At 46.6% G+C, this 23473-nt stretch overlaps 1 protein-coding gene across 3 annotated transcripts in view; it reads right to left on the reverse strand.

Moving 5' to 3' along the window:
- SS18 (SS18 subunit of BAF chromatin remodeling complex) overlaps positions 1 to 23473 on the reverse strand; it is a 246059-nt gene that overhangs the window by 70873 nt on the left and 151713 nt on the right. For 2 of the 3 annotated variants that reach the window (XM_069220049.1, XM_069220051.1), the window contains one exon: positions 6421 to 6525. The exons of the other annotated variant lie outside the window; for it this stretch is intronic. In XM_069220049.1, the coding sequence (XP_069076150.1) occupies positions 6421 to 6525 (105 nt within the window). The remainder of the gene's footprint in view (positions 1 to 6420; positions 6526 to 23473) is intronic. 3 annotated transcript variants of the gene reach the window in all.

Consider the following 23473-nt stretch of genomic DNA (forward strand, 5'->3'; position numbering starts at 1 on the left):
GTCAATGTCGAGCACTGCGTTAAAGTCTCCTCCCATTAGTACTTCCCCCATGTGTTGACGAGTGAGGTGCCTAGACAGGTCCGTCATGAATGATGTTTGGTCGTGGTTGGGGGCGTATATACAACTCAGGGTCAACTGGAGCCCCTGTAGTTTCCCTTCCAATATGACAAACCTTCCCCCTCTGTCTATGTTGGAGGAATCAATCGTGAAGGGGACCCCCGCCCTAATCCAAATCAGGACCCTTGCGTAAGTTGAATATTCTGTGGCAAACACCTCTCCCCTCCATCTACGCCTTAGTTTCTCTCCCTCTCCAGGTGCGAGATGGGTCTCCTGTAACATAGCTATCTGCACCCCTCTCCTTTTTAGAAAGGAAAGAATTCTATGTCTCTTAGCAGGAGTACCCATCCCCCTAACATTCCAAGTTATGATATTGTAGTCCGCCATCCTATTCTCAAGTCCTGTTGTATGTAGAGCCGGCACGCCCATGGCCCCAATCGATTCCCCCACAAGCTTGTACCTTCCTCATGCTCATACCATTTCGCACATGTAGCCAATATAACTAGTAACTGCAAACCCCAACTCCCCATCCCCAGGGCACCTCCGGAACTGCAGGCTGCCCAATAAGTTCTGCAACACTGCAAATTATTCAAACACATCAATGCAATACTCGCCAGTCAGGACTGACAGGCAAGAGTCTGGTCCGGGGGAGCGGCCAGGTCCGGAGGGGCCACCTCACTACTTATCTTGTCTCGCCTTTCAGCGCCGGTGCGGGTTCGATCTATGCAAGTTCGTCAGCGGTCTGCGGGGTCACTCTTGGTGCGTAGGTCGAATCCCCGGAGCCATCAGGCGAGGACACCACCGCGTCGTCCGATTCCTCTTCCGAGACCTCCCAGGGCAATGACTCTCCACCCACCTTAGCCGCCGCTTCCAGGGCCTCTCTCTTGCCAGTTTCTCTCTGTGTCCGCGTTGGCGCCAGCCGCTGGCGGTCTCTGGGTCTTTTCCCCCTCGGGGTCCGCTGGGTCCCGCCCGCCCCGCGTTCTCCGGTGCAGGTCGCGTCGGCCGTGTCCCAGGTCTTTCGAGCCATTCCCATGCCTCCTCTGGAGTTTGGAAGAACGTGGTTTTCCCCTCCGCAATCACTCGTAGTCTTGCTGGGTAGAGCAGCGAGTACTGTATCCCCTCTTCTCGCAAGGTTCTTTTAACGGCTAAGAAGGAGGCGCGCTTATTTTGGACCTCCAAGGTGAAGTCAGGGAATAATGTCGCTTCGCCATTGGCTACTTTAAACGGGCCGGTTTCCCTGGCTTTCTGTAATAGGATGTCTCTGTCTCTGTAGTGCAGGAGTTTAGCTATTACTGCTCGTGGTGGCCTGCCAGGAGCGAGTGGTCTAGCTGGCACACGGTGTGCTCGCTCCAGTGAGTAAAAGGGGGTCAGACATCCTGGTGCGACAACTGTGCTTACCCATTTCTCCAGAAACTCCACTATATTCGTCCCCTCGGCCCCCTCAGGGAGGCCCACCACGCGAATATTGTTCCTTCTATTTCTACCTTCTGCGTCTTCAGCTCGCTGCTCGAGCTTCGCCATTCTGCCAGCCAAGGAGGTCACCTCCGCTGATACGTCTGCTTGTTTTGGGACGACTTCCGCTAGCGTTGCTTCCACTTCTTTTACTCTGTCAGCTAATTTGTGGTGATCGGCTCTCAGGAGGCCCACCTCTGTCGCCACTTGATTGATGTTGCGCTGTAATGTGGATTTGGTGTCCTCAATGGCTCCCAGTATCTTGTCTAGAGTGTCTTGCATTTTGATTTGCGACTGGTTCTGCATGGTCGGTTCATTGTCCCCCAGTGGTGTATGTGTCAGGGGGTCCATGGCTTTTCTCTTGTGTCTGCCCTTGGGGGGCATTGGCCAGGCAGGGAGGGGTGACTCAGTGAGTCTAGCGCACTGTTCAGGCGCTTATGCCGTTTGCTGTTGATTCGTCTACTAGCCCAGGGCACTGTTGTCGCAGTCTCTGGATCTGGTCGCTCCAGGGAGAGCCCCAGGCACTCCGCCAGCCTCACCCAGCGCCGCGTCCGTCCCGCGATAGAGGATCATCCGATCCAGTGCGCTCAGGCCCGGGTCCTCCGGTGGCCCCCCGCGGACCAAACGATCATGCGTGCGCCGCGCTCCACAGATGAGGAACCAGTCCTGGGCCAAACCGGGGCAGGTGCGCTTTCGTAGATTTGCGTCGTTGTATGTAGGAGGGGTGGATGCAGCAGGCCTTCAGATCGGCACCGGCTCGGTCAACCAAGGGGGGCCCCGCACCTGGGAACAGAGGCACCCGGCCCCCAACTCTGGCAGTCGATGGCGGATGGCGCAGGGCGATTCCACACTGCCCCGCCTCACAAGGGACAATCAACGCTCGTCTCGGGCCGCCCTGGGCGTAGAGTCCCGTCGTCGGCATCCGCGGGCCCCTGGGCCTCCAACACCGGCGCACCGATTGTGCGTCCCCCAGGGGGGCGTACCCAAAGCGGGCCCCCCGTCTCCTCGTTGAATGCAGTTTCGCAGCCAGGAGGCACCAGGTTCCGCCCCTCGAGCAGGGGGCCAACTCGCCACCAGACGCTCCGATCCGCACCCCCCCCCCCCCCCTTCAGGGTGGGCCCGCGTCCGAATCCGATGCCGGGCGCAGCACACCGCCCAGTCCGGGATCTCGGCCGCAATCCGGCGGCGACCCCGCAGGTCCAGGCCCGCGCCGGGGCGCACGAGTTCGTCGGGGGCCGCTCCCGGGGCCACGGCCGCGCCTAAGCAGCCCCGGGCGCACCAGCCGCTCACCTTCAGCACTCCGACACGGGGAGCCTCCCAGCCCAGCGCGTCTCGGCCCCGCCCGTCGACAGGCCCGCGGCCTCTCTCCTCAGTCCCGGGCAGCCCCAGCCACTCGGGAGCCCGCTCCAGGGGGAGAGTCCGCACCTCTGTGGTCCCCCCCGTCCGCAGCAGTCGTCCCACTCCTCTCTGGGCACGAGATCGCCCGATTTAGCGCGTCCAGGCACCCATTTGAAGTCGGCCCCTCCGGAGCCGAACAGTTAAGCGTGCGCCATGCTCGGCTCCGTGGCCACGCCCCATCAAATTATGTAATTTAAGCAGGATCTACAAATTCCCAGCCAAAAAACTCCACGAATAGTGGATTTTCCTTTCCATTTTTCATGGGGTTGTACATTCTATTGTCCCCACGACTAAGCATTTTTTCGATTTCTGCCAGATGCGTTAAGACTTGTCCTTATATAGTTTTTATATCGTAATTCATCCATGGGGTATTCTTTTTCATTTTGGTGTGTTTTGATGTTTCAAAATGATTGTTTAGTCAAAAGCGTTGGTCATCCAATCACAACAGTATCTTCATAAAATAGACAGATGAACTTCAAAGATACCCATATTAAACGTATTCCTGTAATGAATGGTAGGTCTGGTTTTGAGTCAGCCAGTAGGTCAAAGATATTGCGTTCGTTCCTGCTCATCAGTCAGCAAGGAATTTAGCTGGTGTGGCTTGTGCTTATAAGGAGAGTGGGTTGGAGACATTATTTTCTGTGTTTTCCTTTGCGCTCATGAATAATGTGTTGAGGCTGGTTGGTGGATAGTCTTTTGTGAGTTATAAGATAATCAAACAGAGTGGGTGACTGAGTTAGTTATGCACCGGTTGATCCTAGCATCATTGCTCTCTGCGCGGTCACTGTCCTGCTTAAAGAGACTGACTAATGATTTAGTTGGACCAGTAGACCATAAGAGGGTGATGTACGGATGTAACCTTGAGACCTGTTGTACTGTAAGAGATACACATCTTGCAACAGTGTTAGTGGTTCCTTCATATTTATTGAAGGTGGATAATGTGCGGTTCAGGAGTGGAGGTGGACCAGGAGTATATACTTTTATATTTCTAAATTGGTAACAGAGGATAGGCAAGAGTGTACGGCTATGATGATGTGTGGTGTTCTGTATGATGGGTGTGTTTGATAGACTGTAAGTGAATGTTATGTGGGAGAACGGGAGATGACTTGGCTAACAGACTTCTGCAGTTTAGTACAGGTATTGTTGGAAATTCAATCTGTGTAAGCTGATGAAGATGTAGGAGGCATGGGCAAGTATGTAGGAAAAGTGTGTTGTAATTATGGACATGAGAGGAGGGACAGATGCTGAGGAAGAGGTGGCAGCTTAGGAGAAGTAATAGCGTACAGAGGTAGATGTATCTTTGATATGCAAAAATACAGACATCAGTAGAAGGCAGAGTATGGTAGTGCTGGGGGAATGAGTATTGGAAAGAGGAGTGAGTAGGTTGAGGTGGCGTGATGAAACAGTGGTGGATAAGTTTGGAGATGGCCATAGACTGGATGAAAGGTTGTAGTAACTGAAGAGTTGGAGAAATTGATGGGAACCAGTAGATACTTGGGAAGAATGATAGGATGGAGTGATTAAATGGGGTGGGAGGTGCAAGGCATTTCCTACCGAGGGCAATAGGGGTGTGTGGCTGTATGCTTGTTTGACAAAAATCAGGGAGTAGAATAGGTTACCAGAGATTGACAGCAAGAGGAGCAGACTGTATGACCCTTTCACTTTGCAGCCCTAATAGGTCCAAGCAAACAGCACATTTATTTAACCTACTGCCTTTTAACTGGATGCCTGAGTTGAACTTGCTAAGGGCTCATGCTAAATAGAAGAGTACGCCCAAATTGTCAGGTAACTTAGGTCCAATGGAATCAATACAGCAGAGGACATAATGTTTGCAAAAACTTTGGAAAGTCTGGACGTTTGCACTGCTGCTCCTTGAACATGGAAATTTGGTGCAAGTGAGAGAAACTATTTCAGACATTTTTTTCAAGAAATATTTTCTAAAACTAGGGAGCAATCCTTGGTTCAATGCTAAAAATGAAAACACTGCTGCTCTTATGGGTCTTTATGCAGAAGCACAACCAGTGGTGTGATGTATTTTTCACTTCCACAGACTGCTTCAAGTGCAGAAAGCATCCCAAATTGGGTTTTTTTTCCTTAAAAAAAAAAAAAACTTTCACGCCTGAAACTTACATCAGATTTCCATCATTTGAGTGTCATTTTAATAATTAAATTATATATTTTCTTTAATTAAAAGGGATTGGACGTTTAGCATGTTAATGGTTTAAATGTAATTTTGTTTTGGAGGTGCTGTTCACGTGTCTCTCACGTCTCCGAGAAAAGCTTTGCTATTTGTGCCAAGTTGCCCAGAGTAAGCTCGGGATTCCTTACTGAAACCGGCTTTTTCATATCATTTTAGGTCATATGTTGTTTTGCCTGCCTAGGCGCTTAGTCACAGCTACAGATATCCACTGTCTAAAAATCTTTTACTAACACATTCAAAGGGTCCCGAATAGACAAAGTGGCAGGGTCCAGCCCACTTCATGGACTAAACTAATAGGGCGGCAGGACAAATACACTATATCATAACACAATATATCAAGACAACCGACTTAAATAGGTGAAATGTAAATGGTTCCGAGTCAAAGGAACATCACTCTTCTAATAAACTTTTGCACGGAGTGAAATTAAGTTTACACTAGCCTAATGGTGGGACAATGAACGCCTGCAACTGCATAACGTTGTCTGCACTACAAAACAAAATAAATATCACAAATTAGAAGATGTGATTATCTTCCACAAGTGTTGTCTCTGTAGTTCTCGGAAATAGAGCATTTACTTTATTAGTGCATGTCTAAACAAATATTTTAACAGATATTAGACGTTAAGAACAGTTTATATTAATACTCGGACGAATAACGAGCAATAAGCAACATAGTTTCTATGGTCGGCAATGACTGCAGTCACTGTGTCAGAAAAAAAGCTTGCAAGAGCATCTTTGTTTTGGTTTATATTATGAAAAAAAAAAGGAGTTACTGCGTTTCCGAATACTAACTGTGGCAATGACTGGCTCTTTCGTGAAAAAAAGAACAGTGACAGATTGGGTTCAACCCATCATAGGAATTGGGATAAAGAGCAGAAACAAACATCCTGAAATCGAAAAAGGGATTTTTGTGCTCATTAAAGACGGGTCACGAAATAACCAACATATTGTGATTATGCCTCAAGTGGTTAAATGGCACATGGGGCACTGCTGGAAATGAAATGAACACTTGAAAAGAAATTCAAAAGGTTTTGGTTTTTGCATAGCTCTTCATGTAATATGCGGTGGTGTTGCATCAAATAATATTATGACTACAGTGAAATAATAAGACATTTCAATCCAATTAGTAATGCTTTGACAGTTATTTTCTTGTATTCTTCAATGTTCACTTTACAAGTACAAACTGTGCAACATCTGTTACTGTAATCACTCGTAACTTTTCTTACCCCCACGAGAAATGACAAAATAGCGATCTATATCAAGGGTTGGGCAGATATAGAACATGGGTAAGGTAGTATATTGTAAGACATTACCATCAGGGTAATACGGTTGGTTCATGCCTTCTGGAGGACCTTGTCCACCATGACTGTATTGGTCAGCATAATAGTCATCCTGGCCCGAGTACTGCTGTGGTGGGCCTGAAAAACCACAACCAGTGAAGATGTAAACATAATATGCTCTAAGACTTCACTACTATTTCTCTTATGCCATCAAGAAAAAATATCTCTTCAACGTCTTACATGCTTTCCTTCCACATGCTGTTGCGTTTTAGACAATTTTGCCGAGTGGTAGTGGTATTTTATTCACATGGTAGCTCTGATATGTTGACTCCTTAACATTAATAGAATGTCCCCAAACCCAAGCCCCGGATTCAGTCCTATAGCAAAAAATGGCAAATAATGCAGAGATTTCCCATAACAGGCATACGGTCAATCTTTTCACGTGCTCCATTCTGGTAACATTCTGAAGTTATGCTTACTCAACATTTGGTAAGTTTGAAATCACTGACATCTGGTAAGAACCTTTGAACAATCTCAATTTTGCACATGTACAGTTTACCTGTAAACACATCCATCTTCATTTTGGAATGGTCAGAGAAATATTTTTACTTTACAAGCCAGGAAAATGTGTAATGTTACATTGCTGCCCTATAGAGACCAAAGGACTGAGATCAAACCGTGTGGGTGAGCTTTAGCTATTATTGTGCAGTGCATCTGAAATGATCAAATAGTCTCCACAGAATGCTCTGCGAGCGAAACCGATAGTTAAGAGGGCCACAACACATGAAGTCACAAATCAATGTTCAAATTAGAAGATGCAAGCGCTAAAACAGACACCAGCCACTTTGGGGAGGGGGGGGGGGGGGCAGGGGGGTGTGTCTGTGTGTGCGCGCCGGGGGTGGTTGGGAGTGAGTAAGACAGGGACCTAGGCCAGAGTTGAATAAGAGCGAACAAGCCCAGTTACTAGGGTGGAAAGGAGGGAAGAAGAGAGCCCAAACTTAAAGGTAGTTGACAGAAAGTCTAGGTGGGAAGAGAGAGAGCGAGAGCCTACATGTGAGGGAAGCCAAGACATACAAAAGTAGAAAGGAAGGAGAGATGAGCGAATCCAACGCCAGAAAGCAAGCACAGCCATAAAAGTGGAGGAAGAAAGAATGAGCCCGTAACTGAAGCGGAATGAGAGACAGCAGCCAAACAAGGGTGGAGAAGAGATCGATGTTAGACATAAGGGACTGTGGGTGCCCAGATATGAGAATGAAGAACGAGAGCCCAGGCATGAAAGGAGAGAAAGTCTAGGTGTGATAGTCTGAAGAAATCCCAGAAGTTCTTATTTGGATCTCTGTAGAACTGTCAAGGCGATCCTAGGACAACAACCTGCCCAAAGTAGATTGCGAAGCAGGTAATCTACCTTGCCAAAGAAGTGATCTGTTACCTGGTATGGGCAGTTTTGTAGGACATATGGCAGTCACGGCATTGCCACCATCTTAAACATCGCAGGTTTGCCCAACAGCGAGCATGTGTCTGGCAAGGCCTCACTTCCTGCACTAACTGTTTAATCTGTGGTTCAAGATTTGCCTTATAGGCCATGATTGGGTCCTGTGTGCTACTAGGTATTTAAACTGTTGCCTCACCTCCCTCAGTGGAAGTTTTAGGTTGCATTGTCAAGTCTCCGTTCCCACCGGTAAGAGGAGCGATTTCTCCCAATTTACGGCGAAGCCAGAGTATTCCCCAAATATTCTGAAAATGACACAGTCGGTCTGTGGATCAGGTTACATTAGATAAATACAACAGGATATTGTCTGCATATAGGGAGAAAAGCTCCTCTTCGACTCCCTTGCCTGGCCATCCCGATACCAGCAGGTCTGTGCGCAACCAGGCTACCTACGCCTCGATGGCGAGTGTGAATAGCAGCGGGGATAGTGGGCACCCCTGCCTTGTGCCGATATGAATTTGTTGTGACAGTGGCCACTGACTTGCCATGGGGCTGTAATATAGAAATTTCACCCACTATATATTTTTGGATCCAAATCCCATTTTAGCCAGTATCCCAAAGAGGTAAGGCCATTTGACGGAGTCGAAGGCCTTGTTTGCACCTAATGACGCAATAGCTCTATCCTTCGGTGCGTCTACTATTGTAGCTAAATTATTGTGTAGTCTGCGTAGGTTTACTTTAGTGGATCTACACGGCATGACTGAGGTTTGATCCGGATGTTCCAGGCTGTGGATTACTTCCCGTAACCTGTAGGCCAGCACTTTGGCCCGGGTCTTGATGTCTATATATAATAAAAGATATGGGTCTGTAAGAGTCCCATTTGTTCAACAGTTTGCCTGCCTTTGGGATCAGTATGATTGTGGCGGAACGCATATCTTCTGGCAACTGTCCATCCAGAAGTGCTTGGTGATAAGCTGCATGCAGCGGGGTTGCCACTCGGTGGCATAGAATTTTGAGTAGTTCAATTGGGAGCCCGTTAGGGCCTGGGGCTTTCCCTGACTGTATCTGTCTCATTGCAGAGGCTATCTCATCTACCATTATATCGGAGTCCAAAAGCTCTGCTTCCTGTTTCCCCAACCGCCCCATAGGGAAGTATTTTATGAAAATGTTGGGGACCATAGAACCTCTCCAGGTGATCTGCAAATGTCTCTGCTATGTTTCTGCTGACTCCCACCAAGACTCCTGCAGTCGATCTCACCTCCCTGATAGTCATGTGCTCTCTTTCTTTACTGCCCAACCATGCTAACAATCTCCCAGTTTTGTTGCCCTCTTTGAAGATATGTTTTTGTCTGTCAAGGTATGCCCTCTTAACCTCATCCCTAGCTACTGCCTGATATTCTGCTCTCTTAATATCCATGGCATCTTTTCGTGAGGGTAGTGGGTTTTGCATGTAATCTCTTTCTAAGCCCTTCAGTTCCTTCTCCAAGCTATTCAGTCATTCTCGTTTTCGCTGTCTCGCCCCTATTTCACAGTTGATGATAACCTCTCATATCGTTGCCTTATATGCCTCCCACTCTATTATTGGGCTGTTCACTGAGAACTGCTTGTCTGCAAAGTAATGTTTGGTTTCTGTATCGAGGCACTTGACAACTTCTTTATTAGCAAGGCGCCACGTTCCAAGCGCCACTGTCCTCTCAGTTTTGGTGCCAATTATCGCCAAAATCGGAGCATGATCACTAATACCTCTTGCCTGATATTCCACTGACCGAAATCGAGATTGTGTGTCTCCTGTAGAGAAGATGTAGTCTATCCTAGAATGCATGTTGTGTGCCCCTGAACAATGGGAGTACCCTCTTTCTCAAGGATGTAAAGATCTCCACATATCACACAGCCCCAATGCTGCAGTGAAGCTGGCTAGTTTCCCTCTTGTGGCATCCTCCTCTACTTTTTCGCTTTCCCTGTCCATGATAGTGTCCATTACCAGGTGAAAGTCCACCCCCAGCAAGACCAGGTCAGGGTTAGCTTCGGCCAGAACTCCGCCCACTCTTCTCAGCGTTCTGAATTGTAGCCCCAGGAAAGCACATACATTAAACAGTAGAATGTCCCCCCCCTCCATTTCACCAGGAGCAGAATGTAGCAACCGTGCGCATCTTCCCATGTGTGACTTCTATGAAGTGGGAGTTGTTCCTCACTAGAATCATTACTCCGCGTGAGCCTGATGTGTATTTTGCAGAGCCAACCAGCTTGAATCTGCTGTGTCCCTTGCCAAGGTGCTGCTTGTTCATTAAGTGAGTCTCTTGTAGGTACACTATGTCCGGTTTAAGCTTATTAAGAGCCCAATGGACTAACCCCTTTTCTCTATTTCGCAAACCACTGATCCCATGAGGTCAGTAGTATGGAGTTTGTGTATATCATGGAGGATATCTACATTCTCTAATCCATACTGATGTACCTAGGTGGTCCTTCTGTGCTGGTGCATGTCAGGTGATGAATAGTGTTGTATCGTAACAAACACATCTCGCCACTCCCTGTACCCCCAGCATCGCCCCTTCCTACCTCGTCGTGCTGTGGTTTTTCACCACAGTCCATGGCATGTATACTCAGTAAGGCACTTGTCGTTGGGGTAGCTATCCACCACGCTCATCAAGCAATCTGCTTTGACCCTGGGCCCCTCCATGTACCCTTACCTACTTAGGAGAGCGATAACATTCTCCCCCTCCCCATGCCCCTGGACCCTGCTGTGTCTACCCAGACCTTGCCTATGTCAGAAACTTCATCCCAGGTGATCCGCCGTCATGGGTGTTAACACTGGTCTATCCTCCTCCAGTTCAGTTTTGGTCTCTGTGTACTCCGGGTCAATGTCCCGATCTGCAGTTTCAAGGATTTTCCATTTGTTGAAGCTAACGGCTTTGGCATGTTGCTACACCTCTTGGACCACCTGTAGTTGCGCCGCTCATCTGTGCCTTGGTGGGGGAAGATTTCATTGACTGCCTCTGTCCACCTTTGCCTCCCCGTCTTTTGTAGAAATTTTCTCCATTCCTTGTTCTTTCCCTTCGTAGCTTGCTCATCACTCCCCAGTCCCTGTTTGTGTGTCTGTAAAAAAGTGGGGTTTTCCTTCATGTTGACTTTCAATTTGTCTGGCAGTAACAGTGATATTTGAGGCCCAGTTGTCAAAGTCGTTCTTTAACTGTTACGAATGCGCCTCCCTGAGACTGCACCAGGTTCTTATAGTCCGGATAAATGTGTACAGTCCAAACCCTCTATGGACCAGGGGCCATATTTCCTGGCTGCTTGCAAGATTACATCTGTCGAAAGTTCATTAGAGTGGCTATGAGCGGGTGGTGGGTGAGGAGGAGGGAGGGCCTGAGGGCCATGGCTGCAGGGGGGGGGAGGGGGCACTGGGATCCTGTATGTTTGCTCTACCGAGAAGAAGTAGGGGGGTTTATTCTTTAAAACAGTCTGTGCCAGCTAGTTCTCCACAAATAATTCTATACTTCAGCCCTCAGCTTTCTCCAGCACCCCTACCAGTCTCCCGTTGTGGCATCGGGATCTACTCTCAGCATCCTCTAACCTGCCCACTAGCAACTGTAGTTTCTTATGAGTTTATTTGCATTTCTTAGTGAGATCAGCTTCCTGAGGCGTGATAGTATTAAGTTGGTCCTCGCTTGCTACTGCTGCTATTTGGCCTTCTAGTGATATTTGGGTGTCCTTGATGGCTTGTAGAATGGTGGCAGTATGTGCCACCAGTTGCGTGCCTCTGTTCCACTCAAGTCAGTCGGGCCGGGCCCGTCGCTCCTCCATCTAGGCAGGACTCCCTATTGCCCAGGTTTCGCACAAATGTGTTACTCTTCTGCTGTGCGTGTGCCTCTTGTTCTGGGTTGCCCACTCATTCCCTGCGTGGTGCGGAGCGCCCATGGGGTACTTTGTTGCACACAAGCGAATGGGATGCACAGGTCTTCACCCGCTTCTTCTCCGGCGGGAGTGGATTTTAATGTTGTTACAAGCGTTCCCCAGGTGCAGGGACTGTCAAGTGCGGGGGGGGGATGTCAACCTAGGCCAGTGGGTCATGCAGGTCCCCTCTCCCGGGCGAAGAGCCAATGCCGCTCCGCTGACCCCTAGCTACCTCACCGGCGTTGAATGACGGGAGGGTTGCCCACCAACGGCACTGCCACCAACCCACGTCACCGCAATCTTCTGGGCTCCTTAGTCCTGGCCCAGGCCCTCAGCTTGCCACTTCACCCCTTCACCACCTGACATCACTTGTCTTTCTCCGGAGGAAGGGAACAGAATAACCGTGGGTGCTTCGTCCGGCCCCTCGCAGCCTCCAGGACTGTCTCCTCTGGCCCGCTCTCACCTTTCCAGTCCTCCGGCTCACCCTGGGGACCTTTCAGAAGTCACATAGGAATGCCTTCCTTTGGGGGGTGCAGGGGACTCTGGTCTAGTGGCCTGGAGAGGCTCACCTCTTCACCCCAGTCATCCGCTCCTCAGATCTCGATCATTGCGGTGTTTCCTGCTGGCGCCATCTTAGGATCAGGCAGTTTGCCGTTGACGCGTCTAATGTGCGGTTGATACAGCGTTTAGCCCCTCTGTCCGCTCCCTGTAGGGGGGAATGTGAAGGCAGTGCTCTGCCCCTCGGCAACCTGGTCTACATTAAATTTGAGGCAGGATTCCGGGGTCTCTGGGGCTGGGAGCTCGACGAGCCTACGTCCCCATTACTTTGAACTGTTGATGGTGAAATGCCGTGAAAATCCAAATTATTAGACAAATTTTTACTTTTTAATTATTTAAATATTACAAGCCATTATGTTTTGTAGTAACCTTTTATTTAAACAATCTAAAAATTACCCACATCAGTAACTGCTACCAAAGAACGCCAACACTTTCCTACTTTTGAAGCTACAGAAACCCAAGCTCCATGCTCCAAAAGTTAGAACACTGGATTCATTAGATAGGTATTCACTACAATGGTAAAAGATAGCTGCGACGTACAGTGCTAGATAAGGAAACCTCTACCCTGTAAACATTTGGAAGTATTAAAACGTACTAAGAGAACCCCAATCAACCAAGATTAAAAATAAACTGATAACATGCCAGCCCACGGATATGAAGATCACAGAAAATATAATGAAGAGGGCAAAGCACTCAAGAATTTAAATATGCAGCATTAGGAGAACTTTTGACCATCAACTTTCAGAACTGGAGCCTGATATTCTGTAAAGAGCGGTTAGCTGCAACGGATGCAATACCAACTGCATTGTTCAAAATAACTGAGGAACCTCCATCAAAATAATGATGGCTGTTTGTCAGCAGATATGAAAGAGAAAGCAGTGACCAAAAGACTGCAAAAGATCCATATCTGTACCTATCCAAAAGAAAGGGGATTAAAAAAATTGCTCAAACTGCTGCACAATAACCATAATATCACATGTCAATAAGATCATGCTTAGGATGATGCAAGCAAGACTACAACCATACAAAGCGAGCAAACTGCTGAATGTGGAAGTTGGACTCAGATCTGTTCACGCATTCCGCTTTCTTATCTAACATGCAATGGATCATTAAAAAGGCCAGAGAATTTGAGATCGTCTTTTTATGCTTTATAGACTAAACCAAGGCTGTGTCGATCATGGAAAATTGGAGAATGTACTAAAAGATATGACTGTGCCAACCCACCACCTGACAAGCCTCATAGAATCTGTACACTACCTAAGAAGTAACAATGAAGATTGATTATGAAGAAAGAGTGGTTCAATGCTGCAAAAGGTATTTGATATGGTTTTATCCTATCACCATATTTGTCCAACCTCTAAGATAAGCACAGTGCACCGAAATCCAGACTCTACGATGCTCAGACAAAATAAAAAAACAGCTGATGACACAACCCTGATTGCGCAAAGTGCAGAAGATCTCAAAGCAATGACTGTCAAGATGAAAGAAAATAGCGCTGCAGCTAGACTAAAGCTAAATGTGAAAAACTAAAATCATGTCAACAGGAATCCTACAAAGTCTCATAACTGACAAGTCAAAGACATCATTTTCTTAAGCTTGCAGCTAAGCTGAGATGGTGATTGCAGCTCTGAAGTTAGACAGCTACTACAGGGAATAAAAGCAATGACAGGCTTGGACACAGTGATCAACAGCAAAGACATCTTGTTAACAACAAAGATTTGAATCATCAAAGCAATGCTATTACCAGTAACAATGTATGGATGTGAAAGCTCGGTGATTGATAAAAAAATATCATTAAACAATTGATTTAGTCAAACTCTGGATGCTGGCAAAGGTTTGTGCACATACCCTGGACCCCTAGAAGAATAAATCAACAGAGCAAGCCAGAACCTTTACTATAGTTGTTTAGGATCACAATTTGGCACAAAGATTTTAGACCCTTAATGAGAAAAGAAGACTCCTGGGCGGTGGGGGCTTATGTTGAGAATCATGGAAAGAAAACAGAAGAAAGGAAGACCAAGATCATGAAGGTGAGATGCAGTCAATATTGATTCAAATAAGAATCTCAAAGTTTTAAAGAATTCTGCTATCAAACTAAACCATTTCAGGAATTTTATACATCCAATCACCAGGAGTAAGGCATGACTGAATGGTTAAAACAACATAAAAAAACAACAGGGCGGGGCATACGTGGGAGATTCGGAGGAAAAACTCCTGGTCCAGTGTGTAAAGCTCCCGACAATCAATAAATCAAATAAAGTACACACGGTTCCAAAAATGCAAGAAGGTTTCTTTCAAACTTAGTGGTTCTGCATTCAATGGAGACCAAAGTATTCGAAGCAAGAGCCCTCACTCACCCTCCGGGGATCCTGTGTTTACTTTTTCCTTTACTACTCTCTATTACGAAAGAAACCTTCTTGCATTTTTGGAACCATGTGTACTTTATTTGATTTATTAAAACAACAACAAACAGGAGAGCTCAAAAAAGAACTTTGAAATTAAAGCCGAAACGTCTAACAGGCTTGGTACAATAAGCTGAGTGAAGCAACACTGTTATTCGAGTTATTCTGGAAAATAGTGGTATTTCTACCAAAATGTATAAAATTGTAGTATCTCGTTGAAGGTGGGTCATTTCACTTTTATAAAATGTACATAGCTGGTGAAGTCTAGAAATTATCAAACTGAGCAATATATTTATTTATAGGAAATTAATTGTATTTATAAAACAATAATGAAGTCTGCAGTCACCCAACCTGAGAGAAAGAACCTAGCCCTCACCTGGTTGAGCTAAATCTCTTTAGATCACATCTAGCATATTGGTGCCCAATCAAAGCCTATGACTTCAATGCTATCTTGCACTCTTAAGGAAGGGGGACCTCTTCCACATTTACCATTACTTCAGATAAACAGTTATATCTGATTACTTTTAATTTGGAGTCAGACAAAAATGAACTAATTAAAAAAATGAATTAAGAATACAAATTAATCCTCTAAATGCAGCACAATACATCTGCACAAAGGCAGAGCCTAGGAACACATTTATTAAAATACATGCATTTTCAGTTTAAAATTAATCTAGCTAACAAAACATCACTATAGGAAGTAGCATTGGATTTTTTTTAATTAATTCAATTAAACTCAATTATACCTAAATAAAGTTAGTTTGACCAAAACAAAATCCTTGCACTGTGTTTTAAAAAGGAAAAATATGTGAGAACATTACTCCCATACAAAGGCAGTACAAGAGGGAAAACGAACAACTATACTTTTATAAACTGCACTTCTCTATCATGCATAGCATGGTGTATCAGGCACCGAAATTTTGGAGGACAGCCAGATCTAACCAAAACCCCAAACTATTAATGTGGCCCACAGAAAAGTGGGAAGGGTGTTGATGTAATCATTAAGAACACTTACCACAGAAATCTAGGACTGCAAGTACATTTCAGTTCTCCATTGTGAAATTATTTTCGATACACAACATAGCACCAAGCTGAACTCAAACTTCCGACATCAGGGACCAAAAATATAGTGAGAACAATTACAGATTAAGTAAGGAAGTTTAGTATGCCAGTCAGTTCAAGAGTTTATAAAGTAAAGTTCAGCTACAGTACGGTTTGATTTCCAAAGGCAGGCTCACAAATATTTATAGTCAATATGTTCTTCAGAAGAGCAGCTGTGGCTGTTTTGCCTATGCAGCAACCCCAGTGCTTATTTCACCAAAAGATTCTTAGCCTTTTGACAGCAGGGGGTAATACAGGATGCTATTCATCAAACAACATTCTCTGATAAAGGCAGTCCAGCATGAAAAACTCCTGAGTTAATGGAATGTTGACTGCCCTTGAATAGGTCCTTAGTTTTGTCATGGGTTGGATTGCCTGTGCATTGAGTCACTAGTGATCTCCAAGGTAAGCACTGAGGTCGTCTTGAACTGAAGTCACATTGGGGTAAACCTACTGCCATAATACTGGGCATTACCCAGGTTTTACAATTAGTAAAACATAGAACATTCAACCCTCAAGTCAAAACATTTCACAGGACCTAAGCCTAGGGGTCATATTAATCAATAGTGGGAGTTGGACGTTATGCTATCTTCAATAGTACTGCACGAATGGATACTTCTTCCAAGGGGGTGCACATATATAACTTACGACAATGTGTTTATCACAACATTAGTATTTGGGCAGGTGGCCATCACTGTGGAGTGGACATTTGAAATCAATCTAGGTGGGTCTAAACCCACTTTGAACATACAGAAATGTTATGAGCAGGGGGTCCACACTCTAAACCTAAGGCAAAATTCCTCCTACCTTGATGGTAACTGCAATGTCTCACATGAACAATTTACTTACCTTCAGTAATGTTTTTTCTGGTGGACACACTAACCGCAGGTTCCTCACCTTGTGAATGTCACCAGGCGCCAAATGAATCCGAAAAATTAAAAGCAGACCTCCTGCACACCAACAGGTGGCAGGACGTGACTCTGCATCAATGCAATTCCTCTCCGGAAGTGATTAACTCATAAATGCCATCCAGGCACGCTGACATCAGTTTATTTCATTATTCTGTCCGTGTCTTTGGACATGAAGGCAAAAGACCAACTGAAAAACCTGTTTGCAGATTACTAAATTGGCATCCTTTTAGACTGAAGAGACCATACTACGGATCAGAAAGCCAGAAAGTTGGCAATGGATCTGCAGTTAGTGTGTAGGAAAAAGCCACTGTTGGCATGGTTACCCCCTTACGTTTTGCCTTTTGCTAATGCTTTTTATGATTGAAAGTGTGCTGGGACCCTATTAACCAGATCCCTGCACCAGTGTTCTTTCCCTAAAACTGGACCGTTGTCTCCACAATTGGCACAACCCTGGCACACAGATAAGTCCCTTGTAAATGGTACCCCTGGTATCAAGGGCCCTGTGGCCAGGGAAGGTCTTTAAGGGCTGCAGCATGTATTATGCTACCCTGGGGACCCCTCACTCAGCACATGCACGCTGCCTCACAGCTTGTGTGTGCTGGTGTGAGAAAAAGACTAAGTCAACATGGCACTCTCCTGCGGGTGCCATGCCCACAACCCACTGCCTGTGGCATATATAAGTCATGCCTCTAACAGGCCTTACAGCCCTAAGGCAGGGTGCACTATACCACAGGTGAGGGCATAGCTGCATGAGCACTATGCCCCTACAGTGTCTAAGCCAATTCTTAGACATTGTAAGTGCAGGGTAGCCATAAAGAGTACATGGTCTGGGAGTTTGTCAAACACAAACTCCACAGTTCCATAATAGCTACAGTGAATACTGGGAAGTTTGGTATCAAACTTCTCAGCACAATAAATCCACACGGATGCCAGTGTGGGATTTATTGATAAACGCACACAGAGGGCATCTTAGAGATGCCCCCTGCATGCCAGCCCAACTACTAGTGCTAGGCTGACCAGTTTCTGCTAGCCTGCCACATCCAGAAGGGTTTCTGGCCACATGGGGTGAGTGCCTTTGAGGCTCACTGCCAGGTGTTTCAGTTCCTGCAGGGGGAGGTGTGAAACACCTCCACCCAGTACAGGCTTTGTTCCTGGCCACAGAGTGACACAGGCTCAAGCCTGGTGTTACAGCGCCCCATGGCTCTCCAGCTAGTGGAGATGCCCGCCCCCGGACACAGACCCCACTTTTGGCGGCAAGTCTGGAGAAGATAATGAGAAAAAGAAGGTGGTGTCACCCTCCAGCCAGGACAGCCCCTAAAGTGTCCTGAGCTGAGGTGACCCCTGCTTTAGAAAATCCTCCATCTTGCTTTGGAGACTTTGCCCAATAGGATTAGGGATGTGCCCCCCTCCCCACAGGGAGGAGGCACAAGGACGGTGTTGCCACCCTCAGGGACAGTAGCCCTCCAGCCCTAAACACCCCCCGAAATTTGAGTATTTAGGGGCGACTATGATCTCAGGAAAATAGATTTCCTGATGACCTGAACAAGAAGAAGGACTGCTGACCTGAAATTCCTGCAGAGAAAACCGAGACAACTACTGACATGGCCCCAGGCTTACAAGCCTGTCTCCAGACAAAGAACCAGCAACAGCGACGCATCCAGCGGGACCAGCAACCTCTGCCGACTCAAAGGACTGCCCTGCAACCCAGAGGACCAAGAAACTCCCGTGGACAGCAGCTCTGTCTAAATAACAAAGAAGAAACCATCTTTAAAGCGACTCCAGCCTCACTCCGGAAGTGTGAGTCCAACACTCTGCACCTGAATCCCCCGGCTCGTGTCCAGAGAAACCAACACTGCAGCGTGGACCCCCACGACGTGGACACCCTGCACCCTCATGGTGATGCCTGCCGAGAGAATCCAGAGGTTTCCCCCTGACCGCGACTGCCCGGTAACAAAGAACCCGACGCCTGGAAGCAGCACTGCACCTGCAACCCCCAGGCCTGCGAGAAACCAACTACTGGTGCAGGAGTGACCAGCAGGCAGCCTCATCGTTGCCCAGTCGGTGGCTAGCCCGAGAAGCCCCCCTGTGCCCTGTCTGCATTGCCAGAGTGACCCTTGGGTCTCTCCATTGCTTTCAACACAAAACCAGACACCTACTTTGCACACTGCACCCAGCCGCCCCTGTGCCGCTGAGGGTGTATTTTGTGTGCCTGTTTGTGATCCCCCATGGCACTACAAAACCCACCTGGTCTTCTCCCCGAGGACGCAGGTACTTACCTGGTAGCAGACTGGAACCAGAGCACCCCTAGTCTCCATAGGCACCTATGTTATTTGGGCCCCTCTTTGACCTCTGCACCTGACCGGCCCTGTGTTGCTGGTGCTGGGTGTTTGGGGCTGACTTGAAGCCCCCAACGGTGGGCTGCCTATGCCCCGGAGACTGAACTTTTAAGTGCTTTACTTACCTGCTAATCTAACTTGTACTCAACACCCCCAGGAACTGTTGATTTTTGCACTGTGTCCACTTATGCCAAAACTGTGTACCTTACTGTTTTACTTACCTATGTCAAGTACGTTACAATTTATGTATTTACTTGAATTCTGAATCTTGTGGTTCTAAAATAAATGTAAAAAATATTTTTCTATATAAATACCTATTGGCCTGCAGTTAAGTCTTTGAGTGTGTGTTCTCATTTATTGCCTGTGTGTGCGCAAAAAATGCTTAACACTACCCTCTGATAAGCCTGCTTCACCACACTACCACAAATAGATCAGTAGTAAGTCACTTGTTTTTCTGATGGGTACACGGAAACAGAGATTCCTCTCTTTGCGCTTAGGTACTAAGAAGTACTTCCAAAGGTGGTGAGTCAGTGGAATGGCTCAAACTAAAGTCCGGGAGGACTATGTAGGCAAATCGTCAATCTCAACGGACCCAACTGTCAAGGTAATAGTGCTTCATGAATGTGTGCAGCAATGCCCTCTTCTCTGCCTGGCAAATAACCAAAACAGCCATTCTGGTGCCAATAGCCTTGGCCCTGATAAAGCGAGCCGCAGACCTACTGTAGGTTACATCTTGCAGAGGACTATTCATTGAGAGATGATTTATTTCTGTACTGCCTTTCTCAACCAACCAAACAAACAGCTGATTGCTCACACAATGCTCTTTGGTATGATCAATGTAAAAGCGGAATGCTCTTTTGGACTCCAAACAATGCAGACTGTCTTCATCCTTTGAGGGATGAGGCGGAGCAAAGAAAGTTGGCAAAGAGTGATGACTTGTTCGACGTGAAAAGACATCACCACTTTCAGTAGAAATGGAGACTGGTTTGTTAGAAACAGATTGTGAAGGAAAAAGTGGTATAAGGAGGCTGGACTGAGACAGCATGAAGTTCACTCATGCACATTATTGCCACCAGGATTAACATCTTTAAATTGAGTAGGTGGACCAAAATAAAACTGTGCATGGTTCAAAAAGGGTAGATATCAGAGAGATGAGGACTCAATTTAAGCCCCAACCTGGTTACAGAGGGTGTTGATGGTTACACAGGCTGCAAACCTTTTGGAAAACATATCACAATTATTGGTTGGTCCAGCAAACATATAAAGGCTGAAGGCGCCGAAAGGTAATCTTTAACTGCCCAGAGTAAGGTCCTGCTGGGCCAAAAACAATGCACACATTAAGACATCTGACAGTTTTGCCAGCAATGAGTCCAATCGCCAGATATCACATCAAGCCATAAACTTGACCCTGCATAGACTGATTTTGTGGAAGACTGCTTGGCCACCATGATGACATCAACAACCTTCAGTGGTAGCCTGATCGGAGGGAAGATTCTAGGCCCTGGACATTCCAGGCAGAACACTCTCCAGGCCAAATTTCATGTCTCTAGGATAACTTGGGCCATTATAGCTCTTCCTCAGAACTAGAAGCAGTAGAGGTAGCGGCGGAAAGGAATGTTCCAGTCCCTTGGTCCACGTTGTTGAATGAGTCGATTGGAAACTTTCTAGAGCATTCCAGAGTGCTGACCTTGTACGTTCTCAGTGGTGGCAGATATAGCTAGGGTTCTCCCCATTGTTGCCATAAGCCAACTCTGGTGGTAACTGCTATTCACGATCTGCTAAACGTAAGCAGCCAAGGTCACCAATTGAGTTTCTGTCCCACCAAGTAGTGTGCCACAAGGTAAATCCCCTGATCACCCAGCCAGCTCCACAGGTGCAGAACTTCATGGCACAGGACCTTGGATCCAACTTTGACCTGCTTATTGCAGGGCCACAAGACAGTGGTGTTCTCTGTGAGAACCTGCACCTGACTCCCTTGAATGGTTGGCAGGAAAGCTTTCAATACCAACAGAAAGGAGAGTCCTCTGATTTCCCAGGAGGCATCTACAATCCAGTAGTGACTCATCAGCCACCACTGTCCATTCTGGTCCAATTTTGGTCAAGCAGCCGCTACTGCAGATCTTTTGCAGTCTCCACCAACACCTGGATGGAATCAGACAAGTTTCCTTGATGCAGGACACAGACCTCAGGTCCCACTGCGAAGCTCAAATGTACCATCTGGCACGATGGGTGAGCAGAGTACAGGAAGCAAATAAGCCCGAGGCAAGACTGTTCCGAGACTGCCTTCAACAGTCGCCCATTTAGGTAGGGAAAGACTAGTTCCCCTGCACCTCTCAGATGGGCAGCACCACCGTCATCAGCTTTGTGAACTGGTGAGGCCGAAAAGGAGCACAGCAAACTGAAAGTGCTTGTGTCCCATCTTGAGCTGCAGGTAGCACCTGTATCCCTGCAGGACGGGGATGTGAAAGTAAGCATCCCAAAGGTCCAGTGCCAACATTAAGTCTCTGGGATCCAGGACAGAAAGAATATGGGCCAAAGCAAATCTGTCTTAGCGCAAGAAGGCATTGAAAGGTTGATGGTCTACAACAGGATGCAAGCTTCAGCACTTCAGTAGTAACAGGAATAACAGCCAGTATCCAATTCTGGTGCTGGAACGAACTCTATGGCTCCTTCGACCAAAAGAGGCTGCTCTTCTAGACATTAGGCAAACAGGGGGCCCTTCAACTAGCGTGCAACTGTAGGTGGCATGTGTGCTGGGTGGAAAGGAATAGGATGGAGCAGTCCTATTGTGACAATCTGCAGGACCTACTTATCAATGTGATGTTTTGCCGCCCCTGTTGGAAGTGGTTGATAGTGCCTCCCACTGGATGGCTTTGCGCCACTAAGGGTGCACTAAAGAGGTTTTGCAGTTGTTGCAAAAGGACAGAAGATTAGGAGGAACAAGCTCCCTGATGAATGGGCCATTGTCTAACGGACACACAGCCCAACCTCGAAAGGGCTTGGAATCCTGTTGTGCAGGAGGTGAGGGTTGCACTGTCAATACATCAGGCCCCAGCATTTCCATTAAAAGGCCAAAATAGTTGTGGGGATTGCAAGACTGGAGCCAAGAAGCCCGGAAAACATATTGTGACCCTGCTTTCTTTAAAACATTCTAGTGCACAGTCCCTTTCACCAAAAAGATTGGAGCAGTCGAAACACATGCCCATTAAGGACACCTGGACATGTGGAATTTTAACAGGCTTCTACTTTGCACATTACGGTGACTGGGAGGTGCTAAAAGCAGAGATTAGGAGTGACATTTTCACAGATGCAATAAAGAGATCTGCATTATGTGACAAGTTAAAACTTGAATGGTAAACCCGTACAACAGGAAACACTCCTCAAATGGGAAAGTTCTCATACTTCACCCATACTCTTACGCAACGTGAGGGTCCAACTTACATACATGTAGAAAATCTGTTGTATACAAAACTTTATCATTGAACCAAAGGTAATTAATCATTCTACACTTTTGCATACAAAATATGCACTATACTATCCTAAAACCAGATTAAGGAGACACGGTGGGCAGAAAAGTGAGGAGGGAAGAGGTTTTCACAAATTTCTCACATTTGTTTACAAAAGAAGAGATGCTTCCATTTTAAGACACTGGTTTGTCGAACCGTGGATTTTTGTATGCATATTTCAAACGTCACACCACATTCCTGCAGGCTGTATGTGCATGCAGGGTCCCTCCTACTACTTTGTTTCCTTCTTTAACCATTCTAGCCTAGAAGGCTGGGCCTTTTCTGTCAATGGTACATATCTTTTGCATGGACTCCTTCTGGCCCTCATGTTTCTGTACTTTCATGCATTGGATCTCATCACCTATAAAGGATTCAAAGCTGGGGTGGGAGGTAGGAATGGGGGATGCGAGGAGGGATCAGTCACACCCACTAGGGGTTTGTTTTGATTGCAGAATATTATATTTAAAGGACTCAACTGCAGAGTCAATGTTTTCAATGTTCAATTAACATGCAGGCCTCTCTGTGATCTCATGGAAACAGATGAATGATAGTTACTGACAATATTCATGCAGCAAGGGAGTCCAGAGATTAAGAATGGAAAAACACCATACACTAATTAAGTATTGATGTTTAGAGACATTTGGCGGTTCTTTAAGGTATAACCAGAGCAATTTCTCTAGGTCTTCCACATGGCAAAGCTATCTCAGATAGGTCAGTATTCCCCAATCCAGTCTTTTAAAACAAGACTGCTCCTAGACCCTTCCTGTGATAGCCATTCTTCTCTCAGGAAATCCATTCTGGGGTGATAAGTATACCCTGGGCTTTCTGTCATGGAGCAGCTTCACTTGAAAAAGCATTATGGCTTTACTTGCCTTATTTAGATGCAGGTCGCTCTTTACTAAAATGTTCTGAAGTAAATGATGAACTCAAGTTCCTTCTGATGATCAGTGTC

This window comes from Pleurodeles waltl, chromosome 2_2, assembly GCF_031143425.1.
Source record: "Pleurodeles waltl isolate 20211129_DDA chromosome 2_2, aPleWal1.hap1.20221129, whole genome shotgun sequence".
In the NCBI taxonomy this organism is placed as follows: Eukaryota; Metazoa; Chordata; class Amphibia; order Caudata; family Salamandridae; genus Pleurodeles; species Pleurodeles waltl.